The sequence below is a fragment of the Microtus pennsylvanicus genome, chromosome 9, assembly GCF_037038515.1.
Source record: "Microtus pennsylvanicus isolate mMicPen1 chromosome 9, mMicPen1.hap1, whole genome shotgun sequence".
Classification (NCBI taxonomy): domain Eukaryota; kingdom Metazoa; phylum Chordata; class Mammalia; order Rodentia; family Cricetidae; genus Microtus; species Microtus pennsylvanicus.
In genome coordinates, this window is record NC_134587.1 from 7456333 (window position 1) to 7482500 (window position 26168).

General features: G+C 44.9%; 1 protein-coding gene across 1 annotated transcript in view; it reads left to right on the forward strand.

Moving 5' to 3' along the window:
* Pde11a (phosphodiesterase 11A) overlaps positions 1-26168 on the forward strand; it is a 262795-nt gene that overhangs the window by 181308 nt on the left and 55319 nt on the right. Inside the window, exons 11-13 of the mRNA XM_075984824.1 lie at positions 5263-5409; positions 5886-5993; positions 20258-20367. Coding sequence (XP_075840939.1) covers positions 5263-5409; positions 5886-5993; positions 20258-20367 — 365 coding nt within the window. The remainder of the gene's footprint in view (positions 1-5262; positions 5410-5885; positions 5994-20257; positions 20368-26168) is intronic.

Here is a 26168-nt window from a genome sequence, read left to right on the forward strand (position 1 = left end):
GACAAGGTCAATAAGGTTGGGTCTCAGTGAACCAGAGGTCATCCTCCATTTCTCAACCTAATGTTCTTATTTCCTTTCCATTAACATTTCATAATGAAAAAATGCCTATATTCTTTAATTTTTGAGATAATTAAGTGAATTTAGTGCCTTTGAAGGGGGAAGATTTATAATGGCACAGAGAACCACACTATTAATAACCGGAAGACAGGGGCCACTGGGAGAGCAGCAATGATGTCGCCATTGCCATTTAGGCTTCTTTGGTTACAATCGGTAAGAGGTTTCAGCTCCCTATTTCAACACAGAAACAAACTTTCCTGCTGAGAGCAGAAAGACCTGTGTCATTTTGCATCCTGCCTTTGTCTCTCAGGAAGCAGTTTTCTGGTTGCTCTTAAATCTGAACAAATTGCAACAAATAGAGATATTTTCAAACACTTGGCATCCTCTATACGCAAACCATCAAAGTGGGAGGGGAGCGGAGCTGTTCTGGAGCTTTCCGAAGGAGGAGCAGTGTGGTATTTGTTGGTTATCACGGCCTGATTAGCGTGGTCACTCGCACTGAACACGCAGGCACGATACACATGGCTGCCGCCAGTTGTATGTGTTAAAAGAGACTGAGTACTAAATCTGGCTTACTTCTGAGTTCCCAAGTTGTCCATTAAAATGTATCATTTAATAGCAGCATTTGATGATTTCCAGATTAAAACAGTCACTTAAACATCCTCATTGTTTTCTTTGTTCCCTTCCTAGGCCTTTTAAAATAATCATAGAGGATTTTGTATCAACTCTCAAAGCCAAATAAATTGAGAAAGAAGTTACTAACGACAACACTTTGGAACCTAGAGAACAGACAGATAAATGGGATTTAACTTAGCAAACCCAAGAAAGTCAAAACAGCTAGCAATGGGAAGTGAGAGGTCATTTTTTTGTTTTGTTTTGTTTTTGTTTTTTGTTTTTCAAGACAGGTTTTCTCTGTAGCTTTGGTGCTTGTCCCGGAACTAGCTCTTGTAGACCAGACTGGTCATCTTTACACCATCTAATCCCCACCCCCCAGCAAACAGCTCAGGAGCTGGCTCTGAGTGACCATGAAAGCCGGACTGCTGCCAGAAAAAGCGGCGCGTCTAAGGGCAGTTGAATCCAGGCTCCCGGTCCCGCTCCCTGGTATCTGGAAGCTAGCCTTTGGTTAGGTAGAGCAGGGAAATCTTTGCACAGGGGCCATCTGTGCAGAGGAGGGATGGGGTGCGGGCTGAAGATGAACAAACAGTTCCACACTGAGGCTCCCCAGACGCCCCCTACAGACTCCCAACTAGATACCAGCCAGATTCTCCAGGGAACAGGAACTGATAAACAGCAAAGACATGAGGAGGCTTCCCCAAGAAAACAGGTCACTCAACTCCTCAGCAGGGTAACCTCGAAGCTGTACTAGACTCTTTTAAGCAAGACTGGGAAACCAAAAATTACCAGACACCCAAGGAAATCCTCCAAGACTTTTGAAGCCTCTGATACCTTAAACTCCCTTACTGGAGGGTAATTGAGGAAGACCCTGAGCCATCTGAGAATGAAGGGAAAGGGTGGTGGGTGCTCATTCCTTGGCCTACTATCCTTAAAGTGAAGACAGCAACATGCTGGTCAAACAAGCCAGTGCCATGAAGACCAATACTGCACGGCTCCCTGTGTACACAGAGCAACCACACATGGAAACCAAAAACAGCAAAATGGCTGCTAAAAGCTGAGATGGGATCATAGATGTCGCTCAGTGGGTATGATTACACAGGACGAAAAGTTCTAGAGGTCTACTATACAATAATATACATGTATCTAATGATTCTGTTAGCTTGAGTCTTTGTGTAAATTAGCATATGTGTTTCTGTCACCATAAGAACAAAGATCAAAGCAGAGTGGTCAAAAACAAATAGAGAAGGAGAAGAAATGCCCAATGGACTGTCATTACCATCTTCAGAGAAGTGAGGGTAGTGTCCTGGTTGTTTCTCTCTTGCTGTGGTAAAACCCTGGCCAAGACAACTTGGGGAGGAAAAGATTTATTTGACCTTACAGGCTGTAGTCCCTCATCTAGAGAAGTCAGAGCAGGAACCTGGAGCCGTCTCTTCATGACATCCATATTGATCAAAGCATCTATGCTGTGGGATAATGTTCTTGTATACTGTAAAGATTTGACACTCATATTAGTTTAATAAAACATTGAATGGCCAGTAGCCAGGCAGGAAGTATAGGTGAGGCAACAAGACTAAGGGAATTCTGGGAAGGTAAAAGTCAGAGATCAAGTCACAGAGAAAATGAGATGAGAATGCCTTACTGAGGAAAGGTACCAAGTCACAAGGCTAAACATAGACAAAAGTTATGAGTTAATTTAAGTAAGAGCTAGTTAATAACAAACCTGGGCTAATAGACCAAACAGTTTATAATGAATAAGCCTCTGTGTGTTTCTTTGGGACTGAACAGCTGTGATATTGGTCAGGACAGAAACTTCCATCTACACATCTAACATTTTCAAAGGAGACAGTGTTGTCATTAATAAGTTCTCTACCAATTTATTTGACAAGAAGTTTGCACCAATGGTAAGCACATAGGTGATAACAAAGTTCACAGTAAAGAGGATTGTTATCCCAACATGGCAGCGCATAACTAGTTCCAGCACTCAGGAGGGAGTTCGAGGCCAGCCTTTGCTCCATTGAGAGACTGACGAGCTACTACTAACCCTACCATAGAATTTAAAATGACAGGTGGTCATAGTAAATTGTATGAGTTAACTATGAATATCTCTCAGGTGTGCATAATGGTATAATTGTTGAATAGTACCTAACAAAGTATGAATGTAGGTATGTATGTACGTATGTAGGCATGCAGGCATGTATGAAATGGTCTAGTGCATGAGGCAGCAGAGGTTGTTAGATGTAGCATGAATCAGACTGACCATTGTCTTCAACGGTGGGGGCCTTGGATAATTCTTCAAACAAAGCAATTGTAAGAAGTAATAAGATTGTAACTATCTTACTTGATTAAAATAAATCAAGGTGTTGAAAGTGGTTGCTCTGGGTAAGAAAACGTTTGTTGCCAGAGGAATATGACTGTGTGTCTGTGTTTGTAAAGCATGGTGGAGGTGATTTGCATTCAGCCCTGACATGTTTAATCCTGCAGAGATCCAAATGCATCAGTGTTTATTGCCACCCTATTAACAATAGCCAAAATATGGAATCAGCCTAAGTGTCTGTCAGCAGAATGGCAGCTAAGTAAAGTGTGGTTCCTAAAGACAGTGATAGACGATGGCACGGAGTTTTGTGCAGTTATAAGGAAGAAGGAAGGAAGAAGTTGGGCTGGGATATGGCTCAGTGGATAAGTGGTATCTGTGGGAGCATAAGGACCTGAGTTCAGACGGCTGGCCCCACATAAAGCTGTGTGCCTCTGTTACCTCAGTGCTGCGGCTGGCACAAACAGGGGACAGGGGGATCCCTGGAGATCACTGGCCAGACATCCTAGCCAACCGATGAGTTCTAATTGAGTGATAGGCCCTCTCTCAAGAGAGAGGAAGGTGGAGAGGAGAGTGAAAGACACAATGTCAACCTCTGGCTACCACATGCACACACTTGTGTGTGTGTGAACTCACACACAAACAGGTACACACAAAAATGCCAAAAGAAAAATAAAATTGTGTCACTTGAAGCAAAAATAGACAGACATAATAAATAAATAAATAAAATGGATCTGGGAACCAGCATGCTAAATAAAACAGGCCAGACTCAGGAAGGCAGATATTGTGTGGTCTCGCTCGTATGTGGGATATATATTCAAATACATGTGTGACATCACATGGAAATGGGACTATTGATGGAGAGGAGCAGGGCTAATAACAGGGAGGGAGACGGGAAAGGGGTGGACTTTGAGCAAAATGCTTGACATGCATGTGTGACATTCCCAACAAAATCTGTTATTTTGTACACTTATTTTTAAAAAACTAATGTAGATTTATCTAACTTTTATGAAAAAATTTTAAAGTAAATAAACAAGCAGGACACTCTCGTGGAGACACATACACACCAAGAAGATATCTGCCACAGTGAAGTCCACAAGCCTTGCCATTTAATTCCAGGAATCCAGTATCTGCAAACCTATTGGTATTTTAAAATGATTTGGTAAAGTCCAAGGGAATTAATTTTTGATTGAATTAAAGTCTTCAAACTGGAAGCTTAGCTGTCCCAATACATAGATTCGGTCATCGCTCATCCACAGTGGGGAATAAACAGTGTTTGTATTTTTAGCTTAGGCACATAAACTTTTGCAGAAAAGCACGGGGTTGGAGAGGCAGGATTGATTATGTGGTTTCTGGAATGCCCGGAGTGACCAGAGCTGGGTTTAATTGCTTAGCCAAAGTAGTTCCAGGGCATAAATTACTTGCAGGGTAATTTATACCCAGAGAATAGACTAGGAATACAAATACACAATGGTCTCTGGTAACTTGAAAGCCATTAAATAACCCACACACACAGCAAGAATGGCCCAAATGGCATGGTAACCCAGCCAATTGGCATAAAAATGATTTCCAAAGATTTGGTTTCCCTCTCCTTTAGTCTTGTGCAGGATAACTGATTGACAACCACCTAACAGGAGTGTTCGGAAACTCTAAATTAGGATGGCCAGTGTTAGAAGTGTGCCGTCTATTGCTTAAGCAATATAGCAAAATTGATCTTTTAACTGAAACTGCCCTCTCTCCGAGCAGCTCTATTTTATCATCAATGCAGCATGTTTTGTACTAGAGATGAGCTGTTTGCCCTTTTCCGTCCTTCTGAATATATAGAACATATGTTTAATCGAGAGTATTTTTGAAAGGGACGGGATACAAGAATGCAAAGAAAAGCGGTGTATTCCCACGTCCTGTTCCGCATGGAAGCAAATAAAATTCATAGCTGCTGGCCACCCAGATGTTTCTGCACTCAGCAATATGCATCAGAGTACATTGTACGGCCATAGTTCCAGTAAACTAGACAGTTGTATATTCTAAATTTGGCAGAGAGATCCAGTGTGTATATTTTATCTTCTAATTAGCTTCCCTTCTCTCCCTCCCCACTCCATTTTCTTGGGCATTTGCTGCTCAGAAACAAAAGACATTTATAGCTCAGAGTTTAGCCGTATCAGGGAGTAAGCGCGGGTCAGGCCTGATTTATGTGGCATCGCCGATAAGCCAGAGAGAGTGGGACACGGGGTTAGGTAAAGCTAGTGAACTTGGCTTGGCTTGTGTCTTTGATTCCGTAGGCAGCCAATATCCCTCTGGTGTCAGAGCTGGCCATCGACGACATTCATTTTGATGACTTTTCCCTTGACGTTGACGCCATGATCACAGCTGCCCTCCGGATGTTCATGGAGCTGGGCATGGTACAGAAATTTAAAATCGACTACGAGGTAAGGGGTTCCGTGACGGAGCTAAGGGGTGCCCCTGGCAAAGTGTCGCAGCCACTGTGATATAAAGGCTTTTCAAAGATGCTCTGTAGGCAGTGGTTCCTGCCTGTGGACCCCATGGAAGTGCCGCAAGTATCTGGAAGAGTGTTAGTGGAAGTTTAGGGTTTTGTTTTGGTTTGCTAAAATGTCTTTATTAGATTTGTCTTGTGTTATGTGTTTTGCCTGTGTGTAAGTGTGGGCACCGCGTGCATGCCTAGGACCCAGGGGGGGGGGGTCAGAAGAGGTCACAGAACACCCTCATACTCCAGGTAAAGTTGTGAACCAGACCCCGATCTGCCACCAGCACCATAGTTGCTCTTAACAACTCAGCCACCTGCCCAGTCCCTGGTGGAACGTCCTGATGGCCTTGGTGTCCCTTAAATGGTAGTCCTCTGAGGACACAAACCCGTCCCTCACACAGCCTCCCCCTCCCATTTCAGACCCTGTGCAGGTGGCTTCTGACAGTGAGGAAGAATTACCGAATGGTTCTCTACCACAACTGGAGACACGCCTTCAACGTGTGCCAGCTAATGTTTGCCATGCTCACCGTAAGTACATCTGTGAATGGCGGAAAGCCACCTTCTCTTCGTGCGGACCTCCTGGCTTTCTCCTGTATATTTCAATGCCACTGAAAAGTTTCCCCGTGGTGATGTCATGGCAACCCACACATGCCCTGGTTAAGGTGGCATGCATTTGACAACAGCTTCTTTAAAGCCACAAAAGCATCAACACCTTAAGACAGGGGGGCAGCCCTAGAATGGAGACCGGGGCCTTTTCCCAGTGTTCTCTGTTGGCAATCTAGTTCCTTTGCCCAACCTTACTCCCTGCCCCTAACACCTGGACTTTCTATGTAATTTCTTTGTGGAGGAAATAGAGATACGTCACAGGGCAGAGAACCCCCTGGATAAGATTGAGAGGGGGTGTGGGCATGACCGTGAGAATCTGGAATTCTGAAAGAACGCTTGCTTGGGGAAATGTCCAGTGGGGCCTCGGGAGAAGGAAGGGGTAAGAGGAGTGGACACCCAGGCTCAGAAGCTCACTACGCTGAAACTATCTGTCCCCTGGCTTCTAGCCCGTGTGACTTGTCTAGAAGACCGGCACAGCTGGCCAGAAAAGGCCTCGGGGATTAACTCTGAAAGCAAATGTTGACGGCAAGGATCAAAACAAAACCCTCTAGTTATTCCCATTTGCTAGTGAGAAACGTTTTCTGGTGCCTACTTGCATTGCTAAATGACCAAGGAAAGTGTTCCTGACTTCAGTATGTTAGGTTCTCTGCTGAATAGGAACATAGACAAGTTTAGATAAGTACACATTGTGAATATATATAAATATGCTTGCTATACAAAAATGGGGTATGGGTTCCGGATTCTTACAACATTAATACAAATCCCTCATGTCTTTGTACCCATCTTAAAATTTAGACACGAATTAGGGACTTCTGTGTGAAATGCAAATGATGACAGAACATCCTACCTCTTCATCTGAATCTCCACCCTGCTCTCTGCCCATTAAACGCCCCCCCAACCTTGAAGGTACTGATTCAATGCCAGTTTTTCTACAGAGTTCCTCGTTCTCCTAAAACACCAGCCATTCCTTCCTCCTCCACTGTACCAGTGTAGGCGGTGTTTCTAGCAAGTGTCGTAAGTTCCCAATGTCTCATTCTCATTAATTCCACCTGAGGAAAGGGACAGTTCCTTACTCCTTCAGCACGTGTGTTCCCAGCCTCTACATTCCAGCACACCCGTCCTCTGCCGTGCGCTCGGTCAGCTCTCAACCACGGGACTGGTCCTGCCTTCTGCTGTCTACACCATCAGAGCCAAGAGTACGGAGGGGAAATGTTTCGGCTCGGGAGGCTTACTTGCCCAGTGGCCAACACTACCTGGAAACCAAAACACCTTCATCTTGCTCAACTTTAACAGAGCTTAGCAGACGAGAAATAGTTTGCAGGTGGGGAACTCACGAGTCCAGCTCGCTGAGGGCAATGACTTATTAACCAGTTACCTTGGAAAACCTGTGGATTTGTGGAATTTTCAAAATAAGCAAGCAGATAAAGGAAATAGAAATGTTCGTGATACTGTGTTGTCGATATCAAGGTGGTTTTTTTTATGACAAGCCTCTGGGGACACAGGCATCTGGCAGCAGCAGCGTGGGGGTGGGAGGTCATGGTGCAGCCGCAGGTGTAGAAAGAATTGAATATTGAGCTTTCATCACTGAACATGTTCGTGGTATCATCAGTCTTGATGCTTCTTAAGTAGTGTTTAAAAAAAAAAAGCAAAGCATTCCAGCTATGCCCCATCCTCCATATTTGGGGGCATCGTCCTGTCAGAGTATTTTAAGGGTGTTTGTGTTTGCTCAGCAACTTGGAGAGCGTCACTGTTAGGAAAAGTCTGGGTTTTGTTTTTGTATCCATGCTGATGCAAAAATAGAAGCCTTCACTGTTGGAGTTCTCCCAGGGCGACGGGCGGGAGGCTGCGAAGTACAGAAAGGGGTCTTTGGAGAGAGGATGTCAGTGGATATTATTCCAGTCTCCCGCACTCAGACCTGTGCCGTGGCATCTGGAAGAGTCATTGCTTTCCGCTCCGGGGTTCCGCTGAACTTAGTGAAGGATTACCGCGGGGCCGAAATGCTAACTTCTGTTTTTTTCCCACACAAGCATCTTCTCCCGCTTTGATCTTGGAAAGTCTGGTTAAGCCAAATTTTTTGAATCAAGACAGCACTTCTGGAGATGGTGAAGACTGTTTGACCTATGCAGACCAAGTTCACTTCAAATCTAGTTTCTCACGTATGATCTCCTGTGGGAAAGGACAGCCTTTATGTCTGTGTGGGCCCCAGAGCTGCACTCAGCCCTGGAGTCCCCTGAGGTCTCTCATGAGTTCCTTTGCACTGGACATTCTGCCTCCATTCACAGGATCACACATTTTACTTCTGGGTGAGAAGTTAAAGCCAAAACCAAACTTTTCTATTAATCTGGATTTTTTTTTTTGAGGCAAGGCATGTAGCACAGGCTGGCCTTAAACGAGCCATGTAGCTGACAATGCTCTTGAACTTCTTTTTAAAACATGTTTTTTATTATTTTTGAGAATTTTCAAGCATACATACAATGTATTTTGAATATATCCACTTCTCACTCCTTCCTAATTCCTATCAGATATGCTTCCCTTCCTCCCCATCCCAACTTGGCATCATTTTTTTTATTTTACTTTTAATTTTGGGGCAATTTCACACATGAACACTTTACTTACACAAGTTCCACCTCCTTGTCACCATCTAACACTTCCCTTGCCCCCTGCTCCCTCTCCAACTCATGACCTCCTCTTCTGTAGTTGCATAATTATAATTTACACAACTAATTATGATTGTATATCAGTTTTCTGGGCCCACCTGATATTGTCACTATGTGTATATGTTTAGGGCTGACCTCCTGGGATTGGATAATTGGGAGCTCATTGCTGGAGAAGACGGATTCTTCCTCTCTCAGAAGCCACTAACTGCCTGTCGCTCTTCATCTAGGAGTGGGGCCTTGTGAAATTTCCCCACCCACGGGGGCATGTCAACAAGTGTTGTCATTACGCGGGTCTCGTTGATATTTTATGGGTGTAGCTTCCCTGCCGTATATAGAAGGCACAGTCTCAGAGAAGACTTCTTGGTCCTCTGGCTCTTACAGTCATTCTGCTCCGACTTCCAGGACGTTCCCTGAGCCTTAGGTGGAGGAGTTGCATCCATTCTGTTGTAGACGTATCCATTGTGGTTGGACACACCGTGGTCTGTTGCTTTCAGCCTTTTGACCAGTGGTGGATTCTTGAATAATCTTCATCTAACAATCTTCATCTGCTGCAAAAAGAGGCTTCTTCGATGGGGGAGCGGGTGAGAGCTGACCCTGTGGGGATAAGAGCACACGCTTAGAATACAGCTAGGAAATATAACCATTTGGGAAAGCAGCCATACTAGGCTCTCCTCTGGGGCCTATGACCTCGCCTGCCTTGGGAAGTTGGCTAGGTTTACAGCACCAAACATGAATTCCCTCTTCTTGAGCAGGACAGAAATCCAAGTAGGCAGCTGTTGGTTACCTCCAAGGTATCAGCGCCACTATCACACCCTTGGGGATATTTTGCCACATTCTGGTCACTGTGGGGTTAGGAGTTTTACCAGCAAGATGGGACTGTTGGTTGGTGTTTGTGCTTTGACAACTTATGTAGCCCTCTTAGAGGCTATGAGAGCTGGTTTTCAGGGCGCAGGCTTCCTCGTCACTTCTGGCTCAATTCCTTCGAGTGCTGCATCAGAAGTATGTAGTAGCTTCAACAGCAGTTGAGAGACTGCATACTACAAGTTCTGGGAGGCAATCAAGAGCAATAGCAATAGGCTGCATTAGTCTCTCCGACTCCCCCACATCCACCTGGTGGTGGAACTCAAGAGGAAGTTTCCCATGCCTGGCAGTGGGGGGATTGTTAGAATCCTGAGAGAGCGTTATTGCTCTCAGTAGCATAACCGCATTTAAACTGAGTATATATGTACAGAGAGAGAGAGATAACAGAAAGGGAGGGAGAAGGAGGAAGGAAGGGAGGGAAGAAGGAAGGAAGGAAGGGAGGGAAGAAGGAAGGAAGGAAGGAAGGAAGGAAGGAAGGAAGGAAGGAAGGAAGGAAGGAAGGAAGGAAGGAAATCTTTAGACTATACCCCAACCATCTGGTTCAGTCTCCATCACAACGCCACGAGAATGCACTAAGTGTGCTGAAAAATTTCCTCTAGATGGCGCTCCAAGGCAAAATTTCCCATCCAATCTCTGGCAAACAGAGGCGGGCAGTCAAACCTTGAAAGTTTCTTCTCTTCCGACACAAGAGACACTAAGGCACATAGACCAGTCTAAAATGAATGTTTTCCTTTAGAACATGCTCACCAACAAAGCCGGTGTGTCGCAAAGTAGCCTGTTCTGTGAGGATGCCCTGTGTGACGACTCTCTCCTGACCCACCGTGGGATAGCATGCCTTCTCCTGCGACTTGAAACCTGATGGCGTGGGGTTTCATAAATCTATTGTCTGGGAGAAGGGGGAAGGTGCACAGCTATGAGTCACTGCTGAACAGATTTGGCCCACAAACGATGGGACACTGAAATTATAAATATATACACCAATTTCCCTAGACTTTATCGCTAAAATCATTTCACACAGAGGAAAATAAGATTATTGACTCAGAACGGTTTTGCAGAAATCTTCAGGCTCATGTTTAGGAAACCAAATAATTCTAGCCCACTGGAAATTAAAAGAAACAAAGGAGAACTTCATAGGACAAGCAATTTGAAATGGATTTTGATGGACATTCAGTTCACCTGGAACCTCATTGAACACTTATTTATTTGTTCCAAGCTGCTGACAGTAAATTAAAAAAAAAAAAGTGGAATCAAAGCTTCAAGGTTATCTTTTGTTCTAAAGAGATACCTATATAGTTCAAATTTACTGAGTTTTGGCTTCCTCTCATAAATAAACTAGGTAATGCTGTGGTCATTCGTGACTAAAACAGAGAATAAAAATATCAGTGGTACCTATACAAATTCTCCTTATTTATGTAAGTAGAAAGAATTACTTTCCCACTGTGCTAATGCTTAATGAAAGACGACGATGACCTTGTCTGCTGCAGTGCACAGGGTAAACCAGGTACAGGGATGGGCCATGTTTTCTCATGTTCTGTAAACTACAAGGCATGTCTTGATGTCTAAATTGCAGGGACACTTTGGGGGCGCATTATAAATGATGTTCGGTCTCTGGCAGACTTTCCAAGGGGGAAGGAAGGCTTCCTTAGAGTCAGGATGCTTTACTGCCTTATAAATGGATTCATTATCACTTCGGGCAGTGCCCTGCTTCCTGTAGGGGCTTCATAAAGATCCATTGCACTGAAGGAATTCAGTTTAGGGCAAGGTTATTTAAATAACCACGTTGCTCGGTGTCCAGGTTTTGTTTTTTGTTGTTTTTTAAGCACTATAAGATGACGAGCAACTTCCAGTGCTCAAAATCTTGTTCTCATTACATCACGCTAAGGTTCACCTAGGGTTCATGTAGGATATTATGATCCTGCAGAACTCACTGGATATGAAAGGGAAAGAGCATGTGATCACATTAAAATTTATGGTGGTACCCGCGGCATGGCGCTGGTGGGGAACGGCAGTTAAACACTAATGATAACCGAGTGTCACAGCACATCCGTTGATACCTCCTGACATTTGCCGGGAAATCTTAAATCTTCAGCGTGGAGGTGGTGGGCTTTCGGCCATCTTTGTGCGGTCATTAAGGTTATTTGGAGAGACAGCCACACCATTTTCCTGATAATTCATCCTGGAGAGCAGAAGGGACATTTAGGGGGAGATCGGTCCTTCTCTCAAACTGAGAGTCTCGCGCCATCCGCCGACCACCGTTGTCAGCTAAGTCCTTGAGCTTTGAAGTAAAAAATTCTCCCAAAAGGAAGCTCAGGAGCACAATTCGAACTCTTTGCCTCCCCCTGGGGAAGGACAGGGCCATGCAGTTGTTAAATAAAATGTTTCAGTAACCAGAAGCCTCATCACGACAGAATCAAATGCCCTTGTCAACTGGGACACAGGGGTACAATGAGCTCTTGATGTTCTAGTCTCTGACAGACTAAAGTCAACGGTAATGATGCTTAAGATCTCCAGACAGGGTTTCCCTAACGCCACCTTGCCAGTTACATAGTTACACTTACCTTAACGTAATCGCTACATGTTATATAGCTATTGCTACACTAGTATAATGGAATTCGCATGGGGGAGAAACACGTAAATCTTCTTATCAGTGTAAAGTAGAAGTATAGCAAATTTTGTATTTAGGGGAGGCATGGTGCTTAATCTTTCTCCAGACATCAGGTGTGGACACTGTAAACTGTCCTCGGAATTGACGGTTCAACCGCATTTGAGACTCTTGCTTTTTAGACCTCTGGAGGGCTCTTATTTTCAGTCTCTCTGCCTGCACTCCAGAGCCCCAATCAGGCACTCCGTGCCCCTAGCTAACGCTCTCTTTATTCACATTTATTTTATAAAAGAAAAGAGACAAGGCCACACCTAAATAAGAACCTGGTGCGCTGGTAGCCAAACATACGACGGGGCAGGAGGAGCGTCCAACCCATTTCCTCTCACAGGAGAGTCACCTCCATAACTCACTTCAGGAACTGCCATTCATGAGTTATGAGTCGTTCCCTTCCCAGTGAAAATAAATTCTCCCACACCATCGGCCTGCACTGGGTGTTTTTTTTAGGACATGTAAATTGTAAAAGCGCATGGACGTAATCGTGTCTGACGTTAGCACCAAATTGTAAGCCCTTGCTCACGGACACAGGTTCGGAAGGAACTGCGACGAGTTTGGGGGCTGGGAATGTCTAGTTACAATACCTTTTTGTTTTTGTTTTTTTTTAGTGGGTTTATTCTTGAGGTTTTTATGGTGTTGGTAAACTGCTTAATCTGTCGCTTTGTGTTTTATGACGCCAGGCAAATCCTCCAGGTCGTCGAGACCCAGCAGCCCAACCACAGTCGTTTATCACGGCTTCCATTTTCCGCACTGTTTGACGTCCTAGTGGCTAGTGGCGCTCTCTTGGGGCTGAAACCTGGCACCTAAGGGTGTTAAGTTAGGGGCTTTAAAAACTTTTAAATTTTCATGGGTCTCATGTTTAATCCTGATTCACTGATGGAAAATAAAACTTGGGGCTAGCTTTGAAGAGTCCCCATATTCCTGAACTCCATCAGCTTGCGTCTCTTGGAAGCCCTGGGAGACCTTGCTTTCCGCACAATTAATATGCACCGAGTGATCTCTCTGTGCTCATGGCCCTGTGATATTCTATTGTGCTCACTCGTGATTTGCCATAAATAAAGCATAGACCGTATTTCCCCCCACATCTACAGACACGCATTCTTAAAGCTAAGGTTCCGGGAATCCAGTAGTCCTCTCCCTTCCCTTCTCTGTAAAATGCGTTCAGCAGATGTGTAAAAGACAGTGCTGTTTACCGTGTATCTAAACTGAAGCAGAAGCCTCGGTTTCCTTGAGTGTTTCCCTTCTAATTGATGCATTATGTTTAAGTTCCACAGTGGTACCTAGGGTTTTCCTTGTGCCGTTCTGTTCTCTTTACATATTTTATCAGAATGTGAAAGAAGAAATATAAGGACTGATTTTTATATGACCACATCAGGACTTCCTCAGGTGAAAGGCTGAGCATCCCCAGCCCATCACCTAATCCTCATGTGATTCCAGCATTAGGAGAGGCTGAGGTAGGCAGATTGCTGTGAATTCAAGGCCAGTCTGGGGATTCACAACAAAACCCTGTCCAAAAAAAAAAAAGCATGTTGACAGATGCCAGGAATTTGTGTTTGAGATATTCTTGCAAAAAGACCAAACGAGGTGATTAGATTTACAGATGGAAAAAGAAAACGAAACACAGAGTCCACTGAAGTCAGGCAATGAGTACGTGACATCCTTTAGAGTTATCTATTTTAAATATTTTTATAGATCCAAAATATTTTATATTATAGTGATAAGTTAAACATTAAGTCTTAGAAGCAGTGAAAAATAATATAATCAATAGAATCAACCTAAAAATTTTTCATTTATGCATTTAAACATCTACTCAACACAAGAATTTTATAAGACACATCACTGGTTTTTGGTCCTTCTCCTTCTGGGACTTGCCTGCATTAGTATTTGTGGCATCATTTGAAGGCAGAAAAAAAAAATCACCATTTGCCCCAAACATGCTTTGGGGTTTAGGATCTGATACGAAGTATGTTCTGAAATCCCCGGATGTAGAAGAAAGTCATTTGGGAATAGACAGTAAGAGGCACCAGGACTGGCTTTGGCAGAGAGAATCACTGTGTGCTGAAATCACTATTTTACTAATGCCAAGTAGTTACCTGGCCATGTTCATCTTCAGAAGAAAGGAAAGCAGATGTGACCCAAACTATCCCGGTTGCTCGGACAACGAGGACAGCTAGAATCCAATGGCGGTGTGCTCTGTGCTGTGATGATGGAGAGGGTGGCTTGTCAGTGCTAGTGGTGGTCCTCGGACTCCCGTGGGAACATCCTGGTCCCAACACAAGCTGGTGCGCCCCTTTTCCAGCTCACCAGCCACCACTGTCAACACCAAAGGGCGCTGGCCACTGACCGTTCTCAGTGAGATAGTTTACCCTCTTCCCTTCCTTTTTGAGGACTGTGGGTGAGAACAGCTCTTCTGCTCTTGGGGGTTTTCATTCCACACAATCTCTGACTGTCAAAGAAGGACCTGTTGTTTAAAAAGAGGGCCCCATGTGCCCAGCAGCCATTAACCTTATTGGGAAACCCTGCGAGTTATCAAGAGCCATCCCCGCTGCTGCTGTGGAGAAAACCCTCCGCCTGGGATCACCGACGGGAGCAAATCAAATAGTTTGACACTCGCCAGCTTGCCCTAAAGGCAAGCAAGCCAAGAATCTCAACCAGTAAGTGCAGGCAGGACCCAAACGCGGTCCTTCACTATTTTTCGCCACCTTGCTCCATCCATGACCGAGATGGGACGCTCCATACTTCTTGTTAAGTGCTCCTTCCCTGCTCCCTCACAGGACCTGCACTCTGGAAGCTTCTGTTAAGTATGCATTGCCATGGAGCAGGGGTATGGAGGGCAGAGCTTCCTGGGAGCATCCTGCCTTTTAAACGCCCTGGACTGGTATGGTGGGACTCTCTGCTTTCCTTGTCCCTGATAGAAGATGGAGAAAGTGCCAAACTGAGACTCCTTAACAGGGATTGATGACTCTATATGACCGCACATCTTCCGGGATGCAAACACGACAAGATTTGCAAGGCATTAAGTGCTGTCTCCAAAAGCGAAGCAAAGATGCCGGATCCTTTCTGCCATTGTGCCCTCCCACGATGCAGGATCTCCATGGAGCCAGCCAGGTTCTCAGCATAACTAGATGGGATGTGCAGCCCAGGAAGGCAAAGACTAGACTGTGATCTCTACTGCACTCTTCCCTTGGCTTGGGCTGACGCAAATATTTGTTCAATTTGCTAAGTGGATGGGTACTTTTCAGAACGTCACCATTTCATTCAAACCTGGAATAGTTTGGTTACAAAAATATCTGCACTTTTAAGTTCAATATAAGCTGTTTCATTATTATTTTCTATTAAAAATTATTCTAATATATTTATATATTTTAATATATATTTAAAAATTATTTTAATAATTGAAAATTATTATTTTCTATTAAAAATAGAAATTTTCTATAAATTTCTATTAAAATTTAAAAAAAACAAAGATGATCATATCCCAAACCTTGGAAATTACAAATTAAATTTTCTTTTTCTTAAAAGAAATCTGAAAAATACAGAGTATATAAATTTTAATGAATAAATGTTCTTTGTGGATTTTTTGACACAAAGTAAAGTTTTTTGAAATTAGACTGCTGACCTCCTAATGATATCCAGCAGGCTTTCTCCTTTGCAGATATTAGACATTTTATAAAAGTGGGCTATTTCATATCTGCTATTAGATCTCTTTTTTAATTTTTGGTTTGTTTTTTTTTTGGTTTTTCGAGACAGGGTTTTTCTGTGTAACAGCCCTGGTTGTCCTGGAACTCGCTTTGTAGACCAGGCTGGCCTTGAACTCACAGAGATCCACCTGCCTCTGCCTGCTGAGTGGTGGGATTAAGGGCATGCGCACCATTACCGTCCAACTGCTCGAGATTAACGCAATTCGTGGATAAAGCTCATGTCAAGTGATTCTGTAAAGCCCTACTACCCGTCCACAGCGCTTAAACCGTGCACGTCTGTCGCTGTATTCTCTCACAGTAGAGGTGGCTCACAAGCCAGGTTGTCTGGGTTCTAATCCCACCTCTGCTATTCAGATATCAGGCACATCTGTGAGATAGGAAGGGAAGAGTAGTCTCTACCTAGAGGGTTCGTGAAACTGACATATTTACAAGAGCGTTAGGCACCCTCTGAGCGCTATGGCAGTATTAATCATCGTTAGTGTTTTCGCAAGCCTAGTCTCGCAAACATACCAATTGCTTGATACATAGCAAGTACCTAGTAGCAGCCATTAAATTTAAAAAAAAAAAAACTCCTCTACAGCACTGCCTAGGGCTGATAGTACAGCTGTTGTATTTTGCGACTGAATCCAACAGAACCACTGTGACACTTTCTTGCCTGTGATAGTCTTGTGTTTGCTGCTAACAGGCTCAGCTTCAAAATGGAGAGATGTCCTAACTGCCTTAGCTCTCATGTTGGCTGCTGACAGAAACTCGCTGGTAGCCTGGCAGAACCTGAGAAGGTGTCTTCCGGACTTGGGGACTCTACAATCTTCAGTGTTGTGTGCTATGGGAAGGAGGGAAAGAATTATCCCAGCAAACACGTCAGCCCCTTGAAAGGCGGCCCCGGAGGCTGCGTCAAAGGGAAATAACACGGCTTTTCTTAGCAGGTAACTTGAGGATTAGATAGATGCCCCTGGTTGTCTCTTAACTTGGACAGATGGTCTCTATTGCTCATATCTCTGATCTTCACAACGAGAGAGCGCATGTGAGAAGATACATTAACACAAGGGTCAAGAAAACTCATAATTATTGAGGAGGGACATGATTTTATTTGAAAATAAAATAGAAAGAAACACATCACGACATACTCCCCTGCCTCTCTGTTTTCTCTCTAAAGTATATTATCTTCAGCAGGCCGCTGATTTTTTCTGCTCAGGATGGGTAGATATAGGTCTGGATGGATGGATGGGACTGAAGGAAGATGGATGAGGGTAGGAGGAGCGAATAGAAACTGAGTGGCAGGTGGACACTTCTCAGGCCTGATGATTCGCAGAAACCATTTACCCGGCAGCTCTAAATCACAGTCAAGAGCTAGGTGCTGCTTCAGTAATTCAGGTGCCACAGCCGGGAGAGGCCACAGCCAGGAGAGGTAAATACGCCTTGTATGGCCATGCGGCCATGCGTACGGCGAACTTCAAGGAGTCTTTATTCTAAGGGTCCAGAGATGAGCTGCGTAGCCTTGGAGTCATGTGAAATCATAAGATTTTATAGAAAGGGAGTTCATGTTTCTCGTTAAATTCTCAAAAAATATTTGTGATATAAATAATTTTAGAGCCAGGTGCCAAATTTCAAGAGAAGGGGAAAATAAAAGGTTACTGTGTAAAAACTCAGCAACAAAGGCAAAAAATAGAGAGAGAAAGATAGTTTAGAACTCCTCAATAAAGAACGAGGTCCAGCCCGCTGCCTTCAGAACAGTGGTGGAGGGAGAAGGGGCATACATGAGAACAATTTTCTCAGACCCGCCAAAGCCTGGAAACCGGAGACTTCAGAGGTCACTAAATAGGGTACAGTGACATGCTGAGACCCCAAGTACCCATCTCCCCTCTGCATAGTTGAGGGTCTACTCTTATCCCAACCTGTTCAGGAACCAGAGTGTTTGCTTGAGAAGAAGAAAGAGGAGAAGGAAGAGGAGGAGGAGGAGGAGAAAGCAGAAGAAGAAGGAAGGAGAAGGAGAAGGAGAAGAAGAAGAAGAAAAGAAGAAGAAGAAGAAGAAGAAGAAGAAGAAGAAGAAGAAGAAGAAGAAGAAGAAGAAGAAGAAATTCTTTCCTAAAGCAGCTTTACAAATTAGACAATAAAGTATAAAGTAGTTAGTCTTTGAGAATTCTGAGAGAAATTACTTCCCCTCCCCCAGAACTGTTAGGCAAACCAACAGTGAGTGTGAAATAGAATAAGGTCCTCCCGTCCCCATCCCAGCCATGCAGAACCTAGAGCAACTGGCTCCCCAAGAAATGGACACACTTCTTTATGAAGACTGGCAGATGTGTTCCTGCAAAATGAGGCAGAAATCGAGAAAAGGCATAGGATACAAGCAAAAGAGATCATCCCCAGAATGGGAAAGCAGAAGCCCCAAGAGGGGGCAAGCCAGACCCAACTACCTCCAGGACACAAAAGATCGTGCAAGAAGTGTGAGAGGTTTGCTTCTCTTCAAAATTACTTAATAGACATTTAATAAAGTCATGGAGGATATGAAAAGGCACAGCTGTTCCAAAGAGATCTGAACTCCAGGAAATGAAAGGATTTAAGAAAAGAATCTTCATGTATTCTTCGGTCTGGTGGTGGGAAGTTAGTATTTAGAGGGTGATCATGAGGAAAGCTCTGAGCATGGGTTACGTTGGGAGTGGAGGGGAAATGTGGGGACCATCACCGCTACACCATCAATGTTTTAAGGCACACTTGGGATGGAATGTGGGGGTGCTCCCCTTTGCCCTGCTTTAGCTGTGAGTCCTTAGGCACAGCATGGAGCCCTTCTGTGACTCAATTTCCCCATCTGTAACAGAACAATCATAGCTATTGCCTCATAAGACTGGTAAAATAATATTAAGTAGGTTAAGCAGTCAAAAACTCCTAGGGGAATTTATAGTAACATAGGAAAGGCTGTGTAGGTATTTGGTGAGTGATCAAGTACTAAACCGTATGGACATTGTGTGGCAATACGGTAAAAATGCCAGCAATTTAGCTAAACAAATGAATTTGGTTGCCTTTAGGAATCAGGAAATATGAACGAGAGTTTTGGCTTTAGGTTTCTGAGCGTGGTTTTAGAAAACGATTACAGGCAATAAAATAAACAAAAACTAATATCCAACAAGTTTTAAAATGAAGGGTGTGCCAAGCTTTGGCAAGGACTACTTCACGGCCCCCGTCAGTTTATTCCCGGTTCCATTTGCTGCCTAAGTGATGTCATATGTGCTTCCAAATCTCGCCGAGGAACCAAGGCTCTTTGGAGAAATAAAATTGTCAATACAGCAATCCATCACTCAGTTACGTCTGTATTAAAACCAAAACCAATTAAAAGAACAAGGTTTTCATTGCCCTAAAAGTCTTGCAGGTATTAGCCGGTGATCTGAGATTAGTGGTGGAGAAACATACCTTGAACATACCAGCAGGCTCCCCTCCTCCCATCTTCTGATAAAGAATTTAATAAGTAATGGAAGCGGAGACTTCCACCGCGAGGGGGAGGGGCCGGCAAGGCCACGGATGGAGAGGACACACAGATCTTTCTCCCAAAGGTGCATTTCCTCCTCCAGACTAATGAGAGGGCCAGCTGGACCCAGAGAGCCAGTGTGGTTCTCGTGCCCGTAATGATATCCAACTGCGTCCAGGAGGAATTACGCCCCAGCCACGTACTTCACACAGCTACTGGGATCAGAAACAAAGGCCTCAAAATCGTGTACTCTTCCCGTGGTGCTCTGTCCTGGTTGTCTAGTCTGCTGCCAAATCTCAGTTTCTAGGATTTACCCGTATGCGTTTCAGTCTGTCTGCCAGATCAGTATGGGTTCCGGAATTTATAAGATAATTCTAGACCATCATCATGCAGCAACTTGAGTACTTCTCCTCCATTTGCTATAAGGAAGGTTTTTTTGTGTTTGCTGTTTCTCATTTGAGGAGCATCCAGGGTCCAGAGCTTTTCGGTTTTGAAGGTCCCTTCATATCCCCCTATTTCCAACTACAACACTCATCATACTGTGTGCAGTGGGAAAACACACTTCACTCTGGGCCTTCCCCAAACTGTGGGTGTGGAGAACACAACCTCCTCTCTATAGAAGGAAAGGAAGCAGACTAATCTCTGTCCCAATGCGACAGCAAGCGAATCCCTCACTGTGGGGACCTCAGGCTAAGCAAGTGACCACTCAACACACCACCATCTAAGAGGGTGACAGTTAATCATTTGCTAAAATGGTGTGGGCCTGAAACCAGCCGATTGCTGCTCAGCTGACTGAGTTTCCCCAGCCCCCTGCCCCTGGCACTGACTTGCCATTGTCCCCTTCTTCCCAGACTGCTGGGTTTCAAGAGATTCTGACCGAGGTGGAAATTTTGGCGGTGATTGTGGGATGCCTGTGTCATGACCTCGACCACAGGGGAACCAACAACGCCTTCCAAGCTAAGTAAGTGTTCTAATTGTTGTGATTTTAATGCATTTGCCTTTCTGTCCGGAGCCAAAGGTGACGAGCACTAAAGAGTAAAGCATTAATTTCTGGCATCGGAGGCCAAGGCCACGCGGGCTTGGGCATGCATGTCATGGGGCCCATCCATCTTTATAATTCCCTATTCTTCTTTTAATTGCAAATTTGCCCTTCACGTCATGCTTGTTGATTTGGTCTGCCTCTGCTGACCTCTGTCAGAGAGCACAGTTCAGGTTTTCAAAGTCCTATTCTCTTCCTCCCTGCCTGTTTGCCTCCGTGGCATGACAGGCCACTAGGATCTGCTCCTCTCCAGTCTGATTTTGAGGTGATTGGAATAAAAAGAGGCTCAGGAAGATTAATGAAGCAAAGAGTGTTCTGTTCTTCCTATTCCCATGGAAGACACGGAAAACAGACAAAGGACTCACATAAACATAGGGATGGGTAAGCGACTGTCCACCCTGCACCTAAGTCACACACATAGGCCAGTCTGCTCCCAAGTATGTTAAACTGGTCAAGAAAGTCACTGCTTGGTGGCTCACATTGTGGCAAGAGCCACAAAACTTAGCGCATGTTAAATTCCAGGTGTCAGGACTCTCGCACGAGGTCAAGTCTTAATGTTCGTTGAGCTGGGTATCTGCTTAGGAGATGGTTAGAGGCCCTGGAGACACGTTTTGGCTGGGAACAGGAGGAACAGCTTCTATAGAGGGGTGGGATTAGCTTTCAGGTGACAGACTTCAAAGTTCTCCGAACAGGTAGACCTCTGCCGGCTGAAATCCGAACGACCCACCGCGTTGTTTCAGCTTTCCTCCCCGCAACACCCCCTGAGCCGGACCTTGACGTCTTGATCTGGCCTAGCAAACTGCTTTGATCGTGTGCCCTCCTCTCTCTTCATCTTTCATCCTCTAGCCCAGCACTTCAAGCGCCTCCCGTCCATAGCCAGTATCCAACAGTTCCTTGACCCTCTTAAACCTCTGTGACATCCGGGTCTGCAAAAAAACCACAGCCTTGGTTCGGTCTACCGATTCAATTTCTAGCTACCGTGCCTAGACTTGTCCAAGCCCTGGGAGAAAATATCACAGTTGTGCTAGCTTGAGACACAGTAGATAGCGGTTCAACTCAGCTGCGCGCTCAGAATTCCGTGTCAATCTCTGCGCATGCGCCCCCAGCTCAGCCTGCACGGCTCCTAGCAGTTGTGCTCCGCCAGTGTTCTCTTTTCCCAAGCTCCACTGCCTCCCCACACCACGCTACGGATCACCTTGCCTCCTACTTCACTGAGAAAATTGAGGCCATCAATCGAGGATGCTCTCAATTTCCTCCCCTGCCACCTACACACTTATCTATCCCACCCCATCCTTCCCCCTTTCCCTCCTATCTCAGTGAAAATGCTGCCTTTCCTACGTCTGAGGCCAATCCCTCCGCCTCTGCTCGGGATCTTTCTCGCCTCGCTCCTCCAGGACCCTTTTCCATCCATCTCCCGCCTCCCTCCTGTATCTGTGTTTCCCAGTTTGTGGGTACTCTGCATCTAATTAACATGAGTAATCCTGCCCATCTTGAAAATTCACCTGCACCCCCACTTGTCCTTTTAGTGACGGTTCCGTTTCCTTCTTTCCTTCCCAGGCAAGTTTCTGTGTTGGTTGTCTTCATTGCCTCCAACCCTGCCTGCACACAGGGCTTTCGATTCCCTCTCCCTAGGAAAACCCGCCCTTAGTGGCCCCCTTTCGAAGCTGCTGTGCCCTTTTTCACGCCCTCCCTTCTTGGCCCTGTTTTCCATGGGTCATATTTTCTTACTTCCGCTTCTTAAACTTCTCTTCGTTTTTTTTCCACAAAAAAATCTTTACCTATGTAGCCTTCCTCCTCAGTTGGCGTCAAGGCCTCTTTCCTTGTGTCCCCCATTCCTCTCCCGCTCTCGTGACTATTTGTGCCGAGCATTCACCCATCCCTTCCTCAGCCCTGGCTGCGTTTCTCAGGGCCACGATTCACAATCGCTTGTCTCCAGATCCTCCCACCAACTGCTGGAGGTCCCAGAGTTCTCTCACTCTCTGTCCCCCCCCCCTTCATCCGCGCCCCTCTTTCTCTGTCTCTATCCCCAGGAATGTGCAGGTTACTCAGCAGCCTCCATGGCATTTCAGCAAGGCCAACCCCTCCCATCCGTTCATCCCATACAGAAGAGCTGTGCTCTCAGACTGGCTAATTCTTTCTGGTGTCTAGTGTGCTATTTCTACTCCAGAGAACGCCCTTCCGCTCCTTTCCCCGCAGCGCCTCTGAACCCAGCACTTCCAGGGTTCCACCCCATGCACACTCCCCTCATCACTGTTCCGTGCACTCAGAATACCCTGGAAAAGTCTTTCCAAAGTATCCACCGGCATCCATTGTAATTGCTAACTTTCAGATGTACCCCTCTTCTTCTTTAAGAACGGGGACCCAGCAGTGCCAGGTACGTAAAAGACACACAGGAAATATTTGCTGAATTAATGAATGGTGATTGGTGGGTTGTATTTTAATATACCTCCTCAATGGAGTTTCTTGATCTTCTAATCAATGTAGCCTTTTACAGATGCGGATGGTGAAACATAAGTGAAACCTATTAATGTTTATACCACATGCTTCTTTTGACAGTGTCTTATTTAAATTGAATGTCTTATTTTCCTAAGCTTCCTCTTCCCCATGCCAATGTAGACTGTCAGTTTATGCTCCCCTAGGCCCCTCTTCCCAGACCTTCATCGTAGTCCCAATGATGCAGAAAGAAGAGCCAACCGGTTAGAATTGTGTGTGTAAACCAGGAGTGAAGCCCCTGTGTGTTCTTTTGAAGAGTGACGTGCACAGTGGTACGATGTCCCAGAATGCCATGACCCTCCCCAGCCCGTCTGTGCACCACACTGAACGGAGAAGCTCTTCTCCACATCGGCCCCTTGGCAGATTAGACTGAGAGCCCACCCCTAACCAGAGCCGGACCAGTAAGACCTCGCTGTGTACGCCCATGATGTTGTAGCAGTTAGCTGTAGAGAGCTGAGCTGCAGCTCCCTGTAGACTCGGGACTGCTGTCGGGAGAAGCTGTGATACCAAGTGGATGAGAGAAGCAAGAAGGCCAGAAAGGAGTGGAGGAGGAAGGTAACGGGCAGAGAGAAGTCAAAAGGAGAATGCAGATGTAGAGAAAGTGAAAAAAAATCAGGCATCACACCAGTCTCTCCCCATTACTTTTCCTACTTCTGGGGCACTCTGCCCCTCAATCAAGATCTTTCCTGATGAAGCTCGTCATTCTTCATTTTTGTTTCTTGCAAAAAACCAGTCCCCAAGACAAGGAAAAGGATCATTTGTCTTTTCACTCTGCCAAGCCCTTGCCCTATCTTCTGTAGATAGTTTTGTCTCCGTTTTACAGCTTGTCCAAATTCATCCACCAAAATGTAGTATGACAGCAATCAGAGTGAGATCTTTGATTCCCAAACCATTCTTTAACTGCTGCACCAATGCAGTTAAAGACTTTGGGACATCTGTCTGGGGCTACTGACGCTGGGCTTTCAGCTTGTGAGCCATCTTGCCGGATAAGCTTTAGAAAACTAAAATATATCCTGACATCTAGCAACTCAAAATGTAGAGCATGTAGAACCGAACTGAATCTCTGCATTCAGTGTCTTAAACTTGCAAAAATGGCAATGAACACCCTGAAATCTCAGGTTTTGGGCTGAATGACTTTCACTGATATTGGGTAAGTAATAAGTTGCTGACACCAAACTGCTTTGTGCCCTCCAGCTCCACTATCAACTCTCTGTACTCTAAGACGGTATGGAGCATTTTCTCAGACCAAGTCAGCTGGCATCCAGCTCCCCAGCTCATAGATGCCCATCAGCGCTTCCACTACCCCATGAGGTCACATTTGGATTTAAACCACCTATGGCTAGCTCGGCCTCAGTGAAGATTCCGTTTGACAGTGGATGTCAGAGCGACTTTTAACACAGCTGTTTAGTGAGTAGAGTAAAATTTCCCCAGTGAGGGTACCATTGTTTGAAATCCCTAAGAAGAAGCCTGTAACCTGTTCTCCGCCTTCATTCTTCAACGAAGGAATGTTTTTTTGTGTTCAAGGCCTTGCACAAAGCATTCTGGGAAAAGTAGGAATTGCAGCAGACAGTCCCTTTCCTTAAACTCTGCATGCTCGAATCCCAGCTGTTCAGATGATTTGGTAACAGAGCTTACATGCTATGGTCGTTATGTGGCAAAGCATAGGCTACCTTTTCTGTCATCTGTAGGCAATTAAAACACAAACAGGAGACTTTTAGCAAGGGACAAATTACTATATAAAATGCAAAATACCTCTACAATAAAAAAGTGTGACTTTAGAGCACCATTTGATTTATGCCCTTAGCCTTTCTGATAAGTGAGCCTTTGCATTTTCATATTTTATCCTTAATTTTTAAGTATTGGAGAGCGTGCAGTGAATGATCAATAGGGAGAGAGGCCACCAATACCACCGCGCACTGAAATTGCTCTCCTCTCTTCTCTCCAGGGACAGCATGGCCCACTCATCCCCCTCTCTATTACAGCTGCCCCCGATGATTAAATATCAGTACGGCACAGCTTTGTAGTATATTCTCCTAGGAGATTCCTTCCATTCATTTCTAGCATAATCTCTTACACTCATTTCTTGGGAATGAAAACCCATCTTGTCGCTTTCGGCCAGGTCCCAGAAGTGAAATACTGGGGCACATTAATCTGCCCTGACAGCCTAATCCCATTCCTCACCACCTCCCAGCAATTCCCAGCTTCCTAATTACCTTTCATAGTTTGCCTGTTTAAAGTTTCCTCGAAGCCCCGGCTGCAGGCCGCTGCTAGCTCTTTTTCTCAAAGAATATGCATATCCAGGCTGTGGGAAGGGTGCACTTTGGTGTGCACGGACTTTGGGTGTCTGCACGAAGCAATGAATGTCTGCAACAGAACTGCCCCTATTACAGTTCCGTACATTTCTGTTCGGTGTAGCGAGAGTCTAAAAGTCAAAGGCGTCAGTATTTGGACTGAAGCAATAACGCACATCAGGAATTTTCACATTTATGAGTTACCATGTTTCCTCCCCCGCTTCCCAAGCACTCTGCATATGCACACGGACGCATATAAATATACATGATCATATTTCTGCAGCTACTGGGTATGTGCCCAAAGCCAGTCATGACGGATCTATTTACCATAGACAATCAAAATGAGACGCAGCATTAAAGTCAGTCTTATATGACTGATGGAAGGTTTCTTCATTTAAAAAGCGGGAGTATGTATCCATGTAGTGTTTTACATGAAAGACACGAGCTCTTCAGAAATGGCTTTATGAGCAGTTAAGGGTGCATACGGTGCGTATCGAGCCCCTCCCTGTAGAACCTCAGTGCTTGTGTTGACATATCAATGCCTACCATAAGAGGTTTGAGCTCTTAAAGCCGGCATCGCTCTGAGTTATTTGACATTGGAATCCTTTTTACTTCAGCTTGTCATATCTTTTGGCATTTCAAGTTAGTAATAGTCTATAGAATGTTTATTGAGAAAGTTTATCCCGACGGATGGGTTTATCTTCTGCCACTATATTTATTTTCTGTTTTGTGTAAAGTGGTGTTTGCTTAGGGTGTTCCTAGGACATCCACAGCATGTGAGATAAGAACATAAGAACACAGCAGAGTTCCTGGTGCGCCTTGGCCAGGAAAGAAGGCACCATGAGGTTTGGAAGTCTTAGAAGTACTGGTAAGAACTACACACAATAGTACAAGTCAGGGGTCCTTGTGGAACAGTATTTCTTCAGTGACTTTCCTGAG